Source organism: Arctopsyche grandis, unplaced genomic scaffold (genome assembly GCF_051622035.1).
Source record: "Arctopsyche grandis isolate Sample6627 unplaced genomic scaffold, ASM5162203v2 HiC_scaffold_46, whole genome shotgun sequence".
In the NCBI taxonomy this organism is placed as follows: Eukaryota; Metazoa; Arthropoda; class Insecta; order Trichoptera; family Hydropsychidae; genus Arctopsyche; species Arctopsyche grandis.
This window is the reverse complement of record NW_027518449.1, coordinates 2,658,940-2,676,426: the sequence shown is the minus strand read 5'-3', so window position 1 is coordinate 2,676,426 and position 17,487 is coordinate 2,658,940. Positions and strand designations below refer to the sequence as shown.

The 17,487-nt window shown below is 35.6% G+C and overlaps 1 protein-coding gene across 1 annotated transcript; it reads right to left on the bottom strand.

The window, feature by feature from the left end:
• Nucleotides 1-9,630: 9,630 nt before the first annotated feature.
• On the bottom strand, nt 9,631-16,471 carry LOC143921915 (uncharacterized). The gene is made up of 2 exons (XM_077445236.1): nt 11,293-16,471; nt 9,631-11,190 (listed from the first exon to the last, which is right to left on the bottom strand). The coding sequence occupies exons 1-2, from the start codon at nt 16,150-16,152 to the stop codon at nt 10,891-10,893; spliced, it is 5,160 nt and encodes a 1,719-aa protein (XP_077301362.1). The 5' UTR covers nt 16,153-16,471; the 3' UTR covers nt 9,631-10,890.
• Nucleotides 16,472-17,487: the final 1,016 nt, after the last annotated feature.

Genomic DNA, 17,487 nt, shown 5'->3' with positions numbered 1-17,487 from the left:
ACACACACACAAATACACACATGCAAACATACAAACACACATACATAATACACACATACAAACACACACACCCACACAAATACACACATACACAAACACACACACATACATACATACATACATGCATGCAAACATGCATGCATACATACAAACATACATACGTACACACATACATACATGCATACACACACACACATACACACATACATAATACACACATACACACGTGCAAACATACAAACACACGAATACACACATACATAATACACACATACACAAACACACACACACACATACATACATGCATACAAACATACATACATACGTACATACATACATACATACATACATGCATACACATACAAACAAACATACACACACACAAATACACACATACATAATACACACATACACAAACACACACAAATACATACATACATGCATGCATACATACATACATACATACATATATGCATACATACAAACATACATACATACATGCATACACACACACATACATACATACATACATACATGCATGCATACACACGTGCATACATACACACACACAAATACACACATACATAATACACACATACACAAACACACACAGATACATACATACATACATACATACATACATGCATACACACACACACATACACACATACATAATATACACATACACACATGCAAACATACAAACACACGAATACACACATACATAATACACACATACACAAACACACACACATACTTACATGCATGCATACAAACATACATACATACGAACATACATACATACATACATACATGCATACACATACACACATACACACATACATAATACACACATACACGCATGCAAACATACAAACACAAGAATACACACATACATACGTACATACATACATACATGCATAAACACACACACATACACACATACACACATGCAAACATACAAACACAAGAATACACACATACATAATACACACATACACAAACACACACACACATACGTAAATGCATGCATACATACAAACATACATACATACATGCATACACACACACACATACATACAAACATACATACATGCATGCATACACACATGCATACATACACACATACATAATACACACATACACAAACACATACATACATACAAACATACATGCATGCATACATACAAACATACATACGTACATACATACACACACACAAATACACACATGCAAACATACAAACACACACAAACACACATACATAATACACACATACACACACACACACCCACACAAATACACACATACACAAACACACACACATACATACATACATACATGCATGCAAACATACAAACATACATACGTACATACATACACACACACAAATACACACATGCAAACATACAAACACACACAAACACACATACATAATACACACATACACACACACACCCACACAAATACACACATACACAAACACACACACATACATGCATGCATACATACAAACATACATACGTACACACATACATACATGCATACACACACACACATACACACATACATAATACACACATACACACGTGCAATCATACAAACACACGAATACACACATACATAATACACACATACACAAAGACACACACACACATACATACATGCATGCATACATACATACATACACACATACATAATACACACATGCATACATACATACATACATGCATGCATACATACAAACATACATACGTACCTAACCGAACCTAACCTAACCTAACCTAACCTAACCTAACCTAACCTAACCTAACCTAACCTAACCTAACCGAACCTAACCTTACCTAACCTAACCTAACCTATACACAAACACACACACATTCATACATGCATGCATACATACATACATACATACATGCATACACATACACACATACACACATACATAATACACACATATACAAATGCATACATACACACACACAAATACACACATACATAATACACACATACACGAACACACACACATACATACATACATACATACATGCATGCATACACACGTGCATACATACACACACACAAATACACACATACATAATACACACATACACAAACACACACAGATACATACATACATACATACATACATACATGCATACACACACACACATACACACATACATAATACACACATACACACATGCAAACATACAAACACACGAATACACACATACATAATACACACATACACAAACACACACACATACATACATGCATGCATACAAACATACATACATACGTACATACATACATACATAAATACATGCATACACATACACACATACACACATACACACATACATAATACACACATACACGCATGCAAACATACAAACACAAGAATACACACATACATACATACATGCATACATACATGCATGCATACATACAAACATACATACGTACATACATACATACATGCATAAACACACACACATACACACATACACACATGCAAACATACAAACACAAGAATACACACATACATAATACACACATACACAAACACACACACACATACGTAAATGCATGCATACATACAAACATACATACATACATGCATACACACACACACATACATACATACATACATACATGCATGCATACATACAAACACACAAATACACACATGCATACATACACACACACATACACACATACATAATACCCACATACACACATGCAAACATACAAACACACGAATACACACATACATAATACACACATACACAAACACACACACACATACGTAAATGCATGCATACATACAAACATACATACATACATGCATACACACACACACATATATACATACATACATACATGCATGCATACACACATGCATACATACACATACATAATACACACATACACAAACACATACATACATACATACATACATGCATGCATACATACAAACATACATACGTACATACATACACACACACAAATACACACATGCAAACATACAAACACACGAATACACACATACATAATACACACATACAGAAACACACACACATACATACATGCATGCATACATACATACATACACACATACATAATACACACATGCATACATACATACATACATGCATGCATACATACAAACATACATACGTACCTAACCTAACCTAACCTAACCTAACCTTACCTAACCTAACCTAACCTAACCTAACCTAACCTAACCGAACCTAACCTTACCTAACCTAACCTAACCTATACACAAACACACACACATACATACATGCATGCATACATACATACATACATACATGCATACACATACACACATACACACATACATAATACACACATATACAAATGCATACATACACACACACAAATACACACATACATAATACACACATACACGAACACACACACATACATACATACATACATACATGCATGCATACACACGTGCATACATACACACACACAAATACACACATACATAATACACACATACACAAACACACACAGATACATACATACATACACACATACATACATGCATACACACGTGCATACATACACACACACGAATACACACATACATAATACACACATACACAAACACACACACATACATACATGCATGCATACAAACATACATACATACGTACATACATACATACAAACACACGAATACACACATACATAATACACACATACAGAAACACACACACATACATACATGCATGCATACAAACATACATACATACGTACATACATACATACAAACACACGAATACACACATACATAATACACACATACAGAAACACACACACATACATACATGCATGCATACATACATACATACACACATACATAATACACACATGCATACATACATACAAACATGCATGCATACATACAAACATACATACGTACCTAACTTAACCTAACCTAACCTAACCTAACCTAACCTAACCTAACCTAACCTAACCTAACCGAACCTAACCTAACCTAACCTAACCTAACCTAACCTAACCTATTCACAAACACACACACACATACATACATGCATGCATACATACATACATACATACATGCATGCATACATACAAACACACAAATACACACATGCATACATACACAGACTTACATACACACATACATAATACACACAACCACACATGCAAACATACAAACACACGAATACACACATACATAATACACACATACACAAACACACACACATACATACATGCATGCATACAAACATACATACATACGGACATACATACATACATACATGCATACATACACACATACATAATACACACATACACAAACACATACATACATACATACATACATGCATGCATACATACAAACATACATACGTACATACATACACACACACAAATACACACATGCAAACATACAAACACACACAAATACACATACATAATACACACATACACACACACACACCCACACAAATACACACATACACAAACACACACACATACATACATACATACATGCATGCAAACATACAAACATACATACGTACATACATACACACACACAAATACACACATGCAAACATACAAACACACACAAACACACATACATAATACACACATACACACACACACACCCACACAAATACACACATACACAAACACACACACATACATACATACTTACATACATGCATACATGCATGCATACATACTAACATACATACGTACACACATACATACATGCATACACACACACACATACACACATACATAATACACACATACACACATGCAAACATACAAACACACGAATACACACATACATAATACACACATACAGAAACACACACACATACATACATGCATGCATACATACATACATACACACATACATAATACACACATGCATACATACATACATACATGCATGCATACATACAAACATACATACGTACCTAACCTAACCTAACCTAACCTAACCTTACCTAACCTAACCTAACCTAACCTAACCTAACCTAACCGAACCTTACCTTACATAACCTAACCTAACCTATACACAAACACACACACATACATACATGCATGCATACATACATACATACATACATGCATACACATACACACATACACACATACATAATACACACATATACAAATGCATACATACACACACACAAATACACACATACATAATACACACATACACGAACACACACACATACATACATACATACATACATGCATGCATACACACGTGCATACATACACACACACAAATACACACATACATAATACACACATACACAAACACACACAGATACATACATACATACATACATACATACATGCATACACACACACACATACAAACATACATAATACACACATACACACATGCAAACATACAAACACACGAATACACACATACATAATACACACATACACAAACACACACACATACATACATGCATGCATACAAACATACATACATACGTACATACATACATACAAACACACGAATACACACATTCATAATACACACATACAGAAACACACACACATACATACATGCATGCATACATACATACATACACACATACATAATACACACATGCATACATACATACATACATGCATGCATACATACAAACATACATACGTACCTAACTTAACCTAACCTAACCTAACCTAACCTAACCTAACCTAACCTAACCTAACCTAACCGAACCTAACCTAACCTAACCTAACCTAACCTAACCTATACACAAACACACACACATACATACATGCATGCATACATACATACATACATACATGCATGCATACATACAAACACACAAATACACACATGCATACATACACAGACTTACATACACACATACATAATACACACATACACACATGCAAACATACAAACACACGAATACACACATACATAATACACACATACACAAACACACACACATACATACATGCATGCATACAAACATACATACATACGTACATACATACATACATACATGCATACATACACACATACATAATACACACATACACAAACACATACATACATACATACATACATGCATGCATACATACAAACATACATACGTACATACATACACACACACAAATACACACATGCAAACATACAAACACACACAAACACACATACATAATACACACATACACACACACACACCCACACAAATACACACATACACAAACACACACACATACATACATACATACATGCATGCAAACATGCATGCATACATACAAACATACATACGTACACACATACATACATGCATACACACACACACATACATAATACACACATACACACGTGCAAACATACAAACACACGAATACACACATACATAATACACACATACTCAAACACACACACACATACGTAAATGCATGCATACATACAAACATACATACATACATGCATACACACATGCATACATACACACATACATAATACACACATACACAAACACATACATACATACATACATACATGCATGCATACATACAGACATACATACGTACATACATACACACACACAAATACACACATGCAAACATACAAACACACACAAACACACATACATAATACACACATACACACACACACACCCACACAAATACACATATACACAAACACACACACATACATACATACATACATGCATGCATACATACAAACATACATACGTACATACATACACACACACAAATACACACATGCAAACATACAAACACACATACATAATACACACATACAAACACACACACCCACACAAATACACACATACACAAACACACACACATACATACATACATACATGCATGCAAACATGCATGCATACATACAAACATACATACGTACACACATACATACATGCATACACACACACATACACACATACATAATACACACATACACACGTGCAAACATACAAACACACGAATACACACATACATAATACACACATACACAAACACACACACACACATACATACATGCATACAAACATACATACATACGTACATACATACATACATACATACATGCATACACATACAAACAAACATACACACACACAAATACACACATACATAATACACACATACACAAACACACACAAATACATACATACATGCATGCATACATACATACATACATACATATATGCATACATACAAACATACATACATACATGCATACACACACACATACATACATACATACATACATGCATGCATACACACGTGCATACATACACACACACAAATACACACATACATAATACACACATACACAAACACACACACATACTTACATGCATGCATACAAACATACATACATACGAACATACATACATACATACATACATGCATACACATACACACATACACACATACATAATACACACATACACGCATGCAAACATACAAACACAAGAATACACACATACATACGTACATACATACATACATGCATAAACACACACACATACACACATACACACATGCAAACATACAAACACAAGAATACACACATACATAATACACACATACACAAACACACACACACATACGTAAATGCATGCATACATACAAACATACATACATACATGCATACACACACACACATACATACAAACATACATACATGCATGCATACACACATGCATACATACACACATACATAATACACACATACACAAACACATACATACATACAAACATACATGCATGCATACATACAAACATACATACGTACATACATACACACACACAAATACACACATGCAAACATACAAACACACACAAACACACATACATAATACACACATACACACACACACACCCACACAAATACACACATACACAAACACACACACATACATACATACATACATGCATGCAAACATACAAACAAACATACGTACATACATACACACACACAAATACACACATGCAAACATACAAACACACACAAACACACATACATAATACACACATACACACACACACCCACACAAATACACACATACACAAACACACACACATACATACATACATACATACATGCATACATGCATGCATACATACAAACATACATACGTACACACATACATACATGCATACACACACACACATACACACATACATAATACACACATACACACGTGCAATCATACAAACACACGAATACACACATACATAATACACACATACACAAAGACACACACACACATACATACATGCATGCATACATACATACATACACACATACATAATACACACATGCATACATACATACATACATGCATGCATACATACAAACATACATACGTACCTAACCGAACCTAACCTAACCTAACCTAACCTAACCTAACCTAACCTAACCTAACCTAACCTAACCTAACCGAACCTAACCTTACCTAACCTAACCTAACCTATACACAAACACACACACATTCATACATGCATGCATACATACATACATACATACATGCATACACATACACACATACACACATACATAATACACACATATACAAATGCATACATACACACACACAAATACACACATACATAATACACACATACACGAACACACACACATACATACATACATACATACATGCATGCATACACACGTGCATACATACACACACACAAATACACACATACATAATACACACATACACAAACACACACAGATACATACATACATACATACATACATACATGCATACACACACACACATACACACATACATAATACACACATACACACATGCAAACATACAAACACACGAATACACACATACATAATACACACATACACAAACACACACACATACATACATGCATGCATACAAACATACAAACATACGTACATACATACATACATAAATACATGCATACACATACACACATACACACATACACACATACATAATACACACATACACGCATGCAAACATACAAACACAAGAATACACACATACATACATACATGCATACATACATGCATGCATACATACAAACATACATACGTACATACATACATACATGCATAAACACACACACATACACACATACACACATGCAAACATACAAACACAAGAATACACACATACATAATACACACATACACAAACACACACACACATACGTAAATGCATGCATACATACAAACATACATACATACATGCATACACACACACACATACATACATACATACATACATGCATGCATACATACAAACACACAAATACACACATGCATACATACACACACACATACACACATACATAATACCCACATACACACATGCAAACATACAAACACACGAATACACACATACATAATACACACATACACAAACACACACACACATACGTAAATGCATGCATACATACAAACATACATACATACATGCATACACACACACACATATATACATACATACATACATGCATGCATACACACATGCATACATACACATACATAATACACACATACACAAACACATACATACATACATACATTCATGGAAAAGACTTCGATAATGGTTTGATGTAGTTTATTGAAATGTAAAATTTGCACGTGGTGGTTCAGCGGAGCGTACGGAACACAAGTTGTCCGTACGCCGTCTGCTCGAACTCTGTCGACCGTCGCGTATTTCCGCTTGGGCCGACACTAATGCCAACTCGTCAATAATGCCAATCGACAATCAGTTAATAAGACTGTTTGCCACACGTCATTACAAAAGTCGGAACATAGTCCCACATAGGAAAACTGTTGAACAATACAGTTATTCTACAGAGTTACAGCATTACTGACGAGTCGTTTACAATAAATCATAGCTCTTAAAATAATTAAATAGAGGGTGAATAATGAAACCTTTGCCTCATCCAGTGTGAGGATAAAATCAATTTATTGGTTCAGTAATATTTCAACTTATAGGTATACCTCTGGTGAATGTTGTTTCTATTTACATTAAAATTTTTGAAATCTCCTTTGAAGCTGTGAATAAGCATTACAAGATAAGTTTACTTTAAAGAAGAGAGAGTGGACTGTATATGGTTTAAAACTTAAGCATTCCTCATCTTGATGTTAACTTAGACAATACAATGTTGACACTGTTACAGTTGTCAAGACAGATCAGCTATTACCGATCAACTAAACTTGATTAGTGAGTGTAATGCTCCTAAGTTAACTTGATTTCATCAACAAGTAGCACAAACATTGCTAAATTAAAAGTAAATTGGAAAGTCATTCATTCATTCCTACAAGCAGGAAATGAAGGCGAACTATGATTATAGATGTCTCTACGTTAAACATCGAAATGTTCAGTATTATAATATTTACTTATTCTATGATTCACATAAATACTATAAACAGTAAGAGTTAACTTATGTTTTCATAACAAGAAACATAAGACCTGCGGATGACTCCCGGCAGGTTATAATTAAGTAGACATGAAATAATTTAAGATGCTCCATTAAGTGTGGCTTGGAGACTAACATTAACAAATCATGAATCTAATTTTAACTGTCAAATTTGAACAGTTTATTTTAAACTCGGATATAATCCTTCCGAGTGATGACATGAGACAAGTCTTATATTATAAAGACAAAATGATTAGATTAAATTCGGAGATATATACTGCCGAATGTTAAAATGAAAATAGCTTAAATTATACACACAACACAATTAAAGTGAATTACGGAGTACTACTATTAACATTGAATGATTTAAACTCATGATTACATCTAATAAGTAATATGAGTTGGGGGTAGTGTCTTCGGGTTAAACTAAGCTACCGAAGTTGACGGAATTGAAGCTGCTGTTTCTCCTCCCTCTTGCTGATCTTCCTTCCTGTCAAGTGGTCCTTGTGGTAGAATCGGCAATGGCGCCACTAGATGACTGGACCGACGAAACTCTCCGCTGGCAGTAAAGACGTCGACGACTCGAACTCTGCCATCTGGTCCGGGATACAATTTAGTGACTCGACCCAAGACCCATCGGGTTGGCAGCATGTGTTCCTCCTTTAACAGGACCATTTGACCCACACTCAGATTGTTGCTCGAGTCCTTCTTCCATTTGTGTCGTAACTGCAAAGAATGTAAATATTCCGCCGACCAACGTTTCCAAAATGCTGCTGTGGTCAATTGTATCTGAAGCAGATTGGCATGGACATTAGTGTTATATTTAACCTCCATTGGAAGAGCGAGTAAGGATCTGCCAATTAAGAAATGTCCAGGTGTGAGGGGTAAAAGGTCTAGTGGATCCGAAGACAAGGGACTAAGAGGACGGGAATTCATGCAAGCTTCTATTTGAGTCAATACCGTACAAAATGATTCGAAATTTAAGGTGGTGGCCTTTAACACCTTGTTTAAATGAATCTTCATGGATTTAACCGCTGCTTCCCACAGCCCTCCCATGTGAGGCGCCCTTGGCGGGTTAAACTTCCAACGAATCCCTTCGGAGGCTACATACCGTAGTAGCTTCTCCTCATGAGGACGTTCGTAAATTAATTTTACTAAATTAACGAGTTCACGACTTGCACCGACAAAATTAGTAGCATTGTCGGAATATATCGTATTGGGCCTGCCACGTCTGGCTACGAATCTTCTTAAACAATTTAAGAAATTTGAACTCGTTAAGTCTCCGACAAGTTCCAAGTGAACTGCCTTACTGGAAAAACACACAAAGACACAAACGTAACCCTTAATTATCTTAGAATTCTTATTGCAACCACTCTTCACAGGAAAAGGTCCTGCGAAATCTATCCCCACATGACTGAAAGGAAAATTCGCAGTGGTACGTTCAAGCGGGAGTAATCCCATTAATCTATTGTGTGACAGTGGTTTATTTCTGAAACAAATGACACATGAACGCACCACTCCTTTGACAGTATTATGTCCGGCCAATGGCCAATAGGTCTGCCGCAATAACGACAGTAAGGCTTGAGTACCCAAGTGAATATATTTCAAGTGCGCATCTCGGACAATCATGTGTGTAAGTTTATGCTTATTTGACAAGATAATGGGTGACGTTGATAGAGTTGTTCCCAGAGGAAGTCTACTTCCAACACAAATTAAATTCTCGTGGAATAGAGGGGACAATTTAGCTAATTTACTGCTACTGGGAATTGGATGTCCCTTGCTCAGCAAACGATATTCCAATGGAAATGATTCCATTTGCGATAACCTTATCAAATTATTTAAAGCATCTTTTAATTCTAAAGCGGACGGTTCGTTATTTTCTTTAACGTTTAATTGTTTATTCCTTAGTGGCCGACGAACATATGATAAAACTCGAAGGAGTCTTGGAAGATGAGAATGTTTATCTATCCAATTATTTTCCCTCACAAGGGTAGCGTTAGTGACTACCCTTCTCTCTGGAAGATCTATTGTGATCTCAGGAGGTCTTCGAGGCCATCGTGATTCGTCTAATTTCAACCAACTAGGGCCGTCCCACCATAACGAATTATGATTTAATTCTGATGGTTGAGTCCCTCGAGAAATTAAATCTGCTGGATTGTCTGTAGAGGAGACATGGTACCACTCAATGGGTTGAGATATTGATTGGATTTCGGCCACTCGATTGGCAACGAAGGTGGTCCATTTACATGACTCTCCTCTAATCCAATGCAATGCGACGGTTGAATCCGTCCAATAATATTTTTCATTAATATGAATTGTTAATTGGTCTATTGTTGACTTCATTAACTTTGATAATAACATAGCGGAGCACAGCTCTAAACGCGGAATAGTTACAAAACTGAGCGGAGCGACTCTCGAACGAGAACACACAAGATGACATTTGGAATTTCCCAATTGATCAGTACATTTTACATAAATACAAGCACCATAAGCTTTCTCGGATGCGTCACAAAATCCGTGTGCCTGTATATTAATGACATTATTTAGTATTATCAATCTAGGAATTTTATAAAGTTTCATGACTGTATTGGATAATTGACAATCTTTCCATTTTTTGAAGATTGTCTGAGGAATGAATTCATCCCAACCAATGGTTTGTTGCCAGACAGATTGCATTAATATCTTATAATTAATTAACAATGGAGATAATAGTCCTAATGGGTCGAAGATCTGACTAATTACTGATAAAAAGTTTCTTTTTGTTATATTTTCAGTCTCGACTTCGGTTTGAACCTTAAATACAAAAACGTCTTCCCGCGGTTTCCAAAATAAACCTAAAGTTTTGTGTGATTCGTTAGAGAAGTTAAAATCTGAACAATCGTCAGCTTTAACATCCGTGATTATATCGGAGTTGTTCGATGTCCATTTGCTTAAGGGCATACCGGCTGATAATAATATGGTTTCCAGTTGAACCTTTAATAATTTACCAGCTTCAATAGTATTAGTTCCCGTGAGCAAATCGTCAACATAAAAATCACGTTCGATCACTTTACTAGCGATGGGATATTTGTTTCTATTCTCCTCTGCTAACTGATTTAGACATCTAGTAGCTAAAAATGGGGCTGAAGCAGTTCCGAATGTTACTGTATTAAGTTTGTAATGCTTGAATTTACTCTGGGGATCTGTTCGCCAAATGATTCGTTGTACATTTTTATTTTTCTCTGCTATTTGAATCTGTCGGTACATCTGCTTAATATCCGCAGTAATCACGTATTTATGGAGTCGAAAGTTGAGTAGTAAACTTAACAAATCTGATTGGACACTAGGTCCCACCATCAAAATATTATTTAGTGAGATATTGGACGTTGTCTTTGCGGACGCATCAAAAACTACACGATATTTAGTGGTAAGGCTAGACTCCTTAACCACGACGTGATGAGGTAAATAACAATGAACCTCATGTGCCTCCGGGGGTTCACACTCTGACATATGTCCTAAATTTATGTACTCTTCTAAAACTTTATTGTATTCCATTTTTAAATTATTATTGGCTAAAAAACGTCTTTCCAAAGTTTTGTGTCTTTTCTCCGCAATGTGCAATGAACTTCCTAATACTACCGGGGAATTTTTATATGGTAAAGCTACACAAAATCTACCGTTTTTATCTCGTGATGTGTGTGCTTGGAAATGTTCCTCACATCTTTTCTCCTCAAGAGATTGATGTTTTACCATAGGAACCTGGTCGATCATCCAAAAGTTTTGAATGTGACTGTCTAATTGACTTAAGCCTATGTGGCTCTTCCCTGGAGCATTATTTACTTCGGGATATGGACCAACTATTGTCCATCCGAATTCGGTATCCTTTAAGATAGGCATACCTTTTCCTAACTGGATGGTTCCTGCTTTCATAGCATGAACGCAAATCTCGGCGCCGAGCAATAAATCGATTGGCGTCGGTTTATTCCAAAGGGGATCTGATAACTTGATTCCCGCTGGTATTGAAATTAACTGTTGATCCAGTTTCACAGTTGGAATTTCGCCAGTAATTTCTGGTAATACCAAACACAACACTTTGGTTGAGTAATTAGTGGTTGAAGACCTTATGGTCACCTTGGTGATGTGACGAATGCTACTTTCTTGATTAGCGATACCTACAATTTTTTGAGAGATTTTCTCTAATTTGAAGTTATTCTTCTTAGCGAAAGATGTGGTAACATAGTTGACTTGTGAGCCGGAATCTAATAATGTGCGACCCTTAACGACCGTTCCATTGGACGTTATAATGTCTACTTGTACCGTCGGTAAAATTATCTCCCTTTGAGAGAAATGAGTAGAATGAGCATTAATTGACTTCCTTCCCGTATTATTGGAACTAAATGTATCGTCCTGATGCAACAAAGTGTGATGGTTTTGTTTGCACCTTAAGCAATTATAGTTAGACTTGCAATTTGTTATCTTATGCGATGAATTTAAACATTTAAAACACATGTTATTAGATTTAACGAATTCATTTCTTTCCATACTGGATTTTGCTTTGAATTTATCACATTTGCCTATGAAATGATTATTTCGACAGAATGCGCATGCGTTTACCTTACTTGATGGGTTTTTGTTCGCGACATGAGTTCTCATGATTCTTTGACGACTATGAGGGAATTCCTTCACCGTAGTTACAGATGCAGTAGATTGTAATACATTACATCTATTCTGCAAGAATGTCTCTAAACTTTCATATGGTGGCATTTCTCTGCTAACCAGCGATATTTCCCAGTCTCTTACTATATTAAAAGGTAATTTCCTTAGAACTAAACATGTTACCCATGGATCTAAAATTTCTCTCGCGTAACCCAACGATTCAATGTTTTTAATACACACTGTTACCTGATTCAATAGATTTCTCAATTCGATATGTGATTCTCTTGTGATTAATTTTAAGTCACAAAGTGAATTAATCCTAGTTTTGAGATTAAGTCTTGGTAAATTATATTGCTTGTCTAAAATACTCCAAGCTATTTCGTAATTGTCTGAGCTAATATCTAAACCTGATACAGCTGCCAAAGCGGGACCGATTAAGGATTGATGCAAATATTGCAATTTCGTGACATTCGAATATTCCGTTTTGTTTCCTATTATATTCTTAAAAGCTTGTTGAAACGATTGCCATTCAGATGGATCTCCCTGAAATGTGGGAATGGTTAACGTCGGTAACTTATCTCTAGCAAATTTAATTGTTGCTTGCTCTACCTTCAGTTTACAATCTTGAATGGATTGTCTCTCTAATGCTGCTTTAAGATTTTGAATTGTCATTGTGATTATGTAGAACTCTTCGTCTATTTGATCCGCCTGCTCTATATCTGTGATGTTGTCTAAATACTCATAATGGAGTTTTTGGAGATAGTCGTATGCTTTTTCAATAAATTGATACTGTCCTTCATTTATTTCGGAGATTCTGTCTATTTTCTCCTGTAGTCTTTTAAACGCGCCCGAATACCTTAATTCTATTGACGTCATTGTAACTTCTACTTTATTTTCTTTCGCTAATGTTTTTATCGATTGAGTCTGACTTCGAGTCTGATGTATTCTAGAGCTTGACCTGTCTCTAATAGGTTCTACGTCCCTAGTTGGATTTCGACCTTTATGCGACTGGGAAGTCGAAGCTTCTATTACCTCGTTTTCAGCACTTGACATTTGTTTCAGAAAGTTGCACTATTTCGTCTCATAAATACAGTTATTCTCTACTATAGCTGTCAATTGAACTATTCGTAGAGATAAGGTAATAATATTCAATGATTAACCGTGAATCTTAATATTCTACTTTAACTATTATCACCAGAATCTATCCAACATATTTTGGAAGAAATAACAACCCTAAATTGGTGGGTGCTTGATTTAAACCACTTTGGGGCTACAAGTCTTGTGATTTATTTTAAATCACCACTGTTTCATCACACATTATGAAACAAAGAGATCTACCGATGTATGAATATGCCGGTATGTACTTGATTTAATCCACTTTGGGGCTACAAGTGTAATTCCACATTTATCGTGGAAGGGGGGGGGGGGGGAGGGTGTTTCTACACACATTAAGAAACAAAGATCTACCGATATGAATATACCGGTATGTACTTGGTTTAACATGCATGCATACATACAAACATACATACGTACCTAACTTAACCTAACCTAACCTAACCTAACCTAACCTAACCTAACCTAACCTAACCTAACCGAACCTAACCTAACCTAACCTAACCTAACCTAACCTATACACAAACACACACACACATACATACATGCATGCATACATACATACATACATACATGCATGCATACATACAAACACACAAATACACACATGCATACATACACAGACTTACATACACACATACATAATACACACAACCACACATGCAAACATACAAACACACGAATACACACATACATAATACACACATACACAAACACACACACATACATACATGCATGCATACAAACATACATACATACGTACATACATACATACATACATGCATACATACACACATACATAATACACACATACACAAACACATACATACATACATACATACATGCATGCATACATACAAACATACATACGTACATACATACACACACACAAATACACACATGCAAACATACAAACACACACAAATACACATACATAATACACACATACACACACACACACCCACACAAATACACACATACACAAACACACACACATACATACATACATACATGCATGCAAACATACAAACATACATACGTACATACATACACACACACAAATACACACATGCAAACATACAAACACACACAAACACACATACATAATACACACATACACACACACACACCCACACAAATACACACATACACAAACACACACACATACATACATACTTACATACATGCATACATGCATGCATACATACTAACATACATACGTACACACATACATACATGCATACACACACACACATACACACATACATAATACAC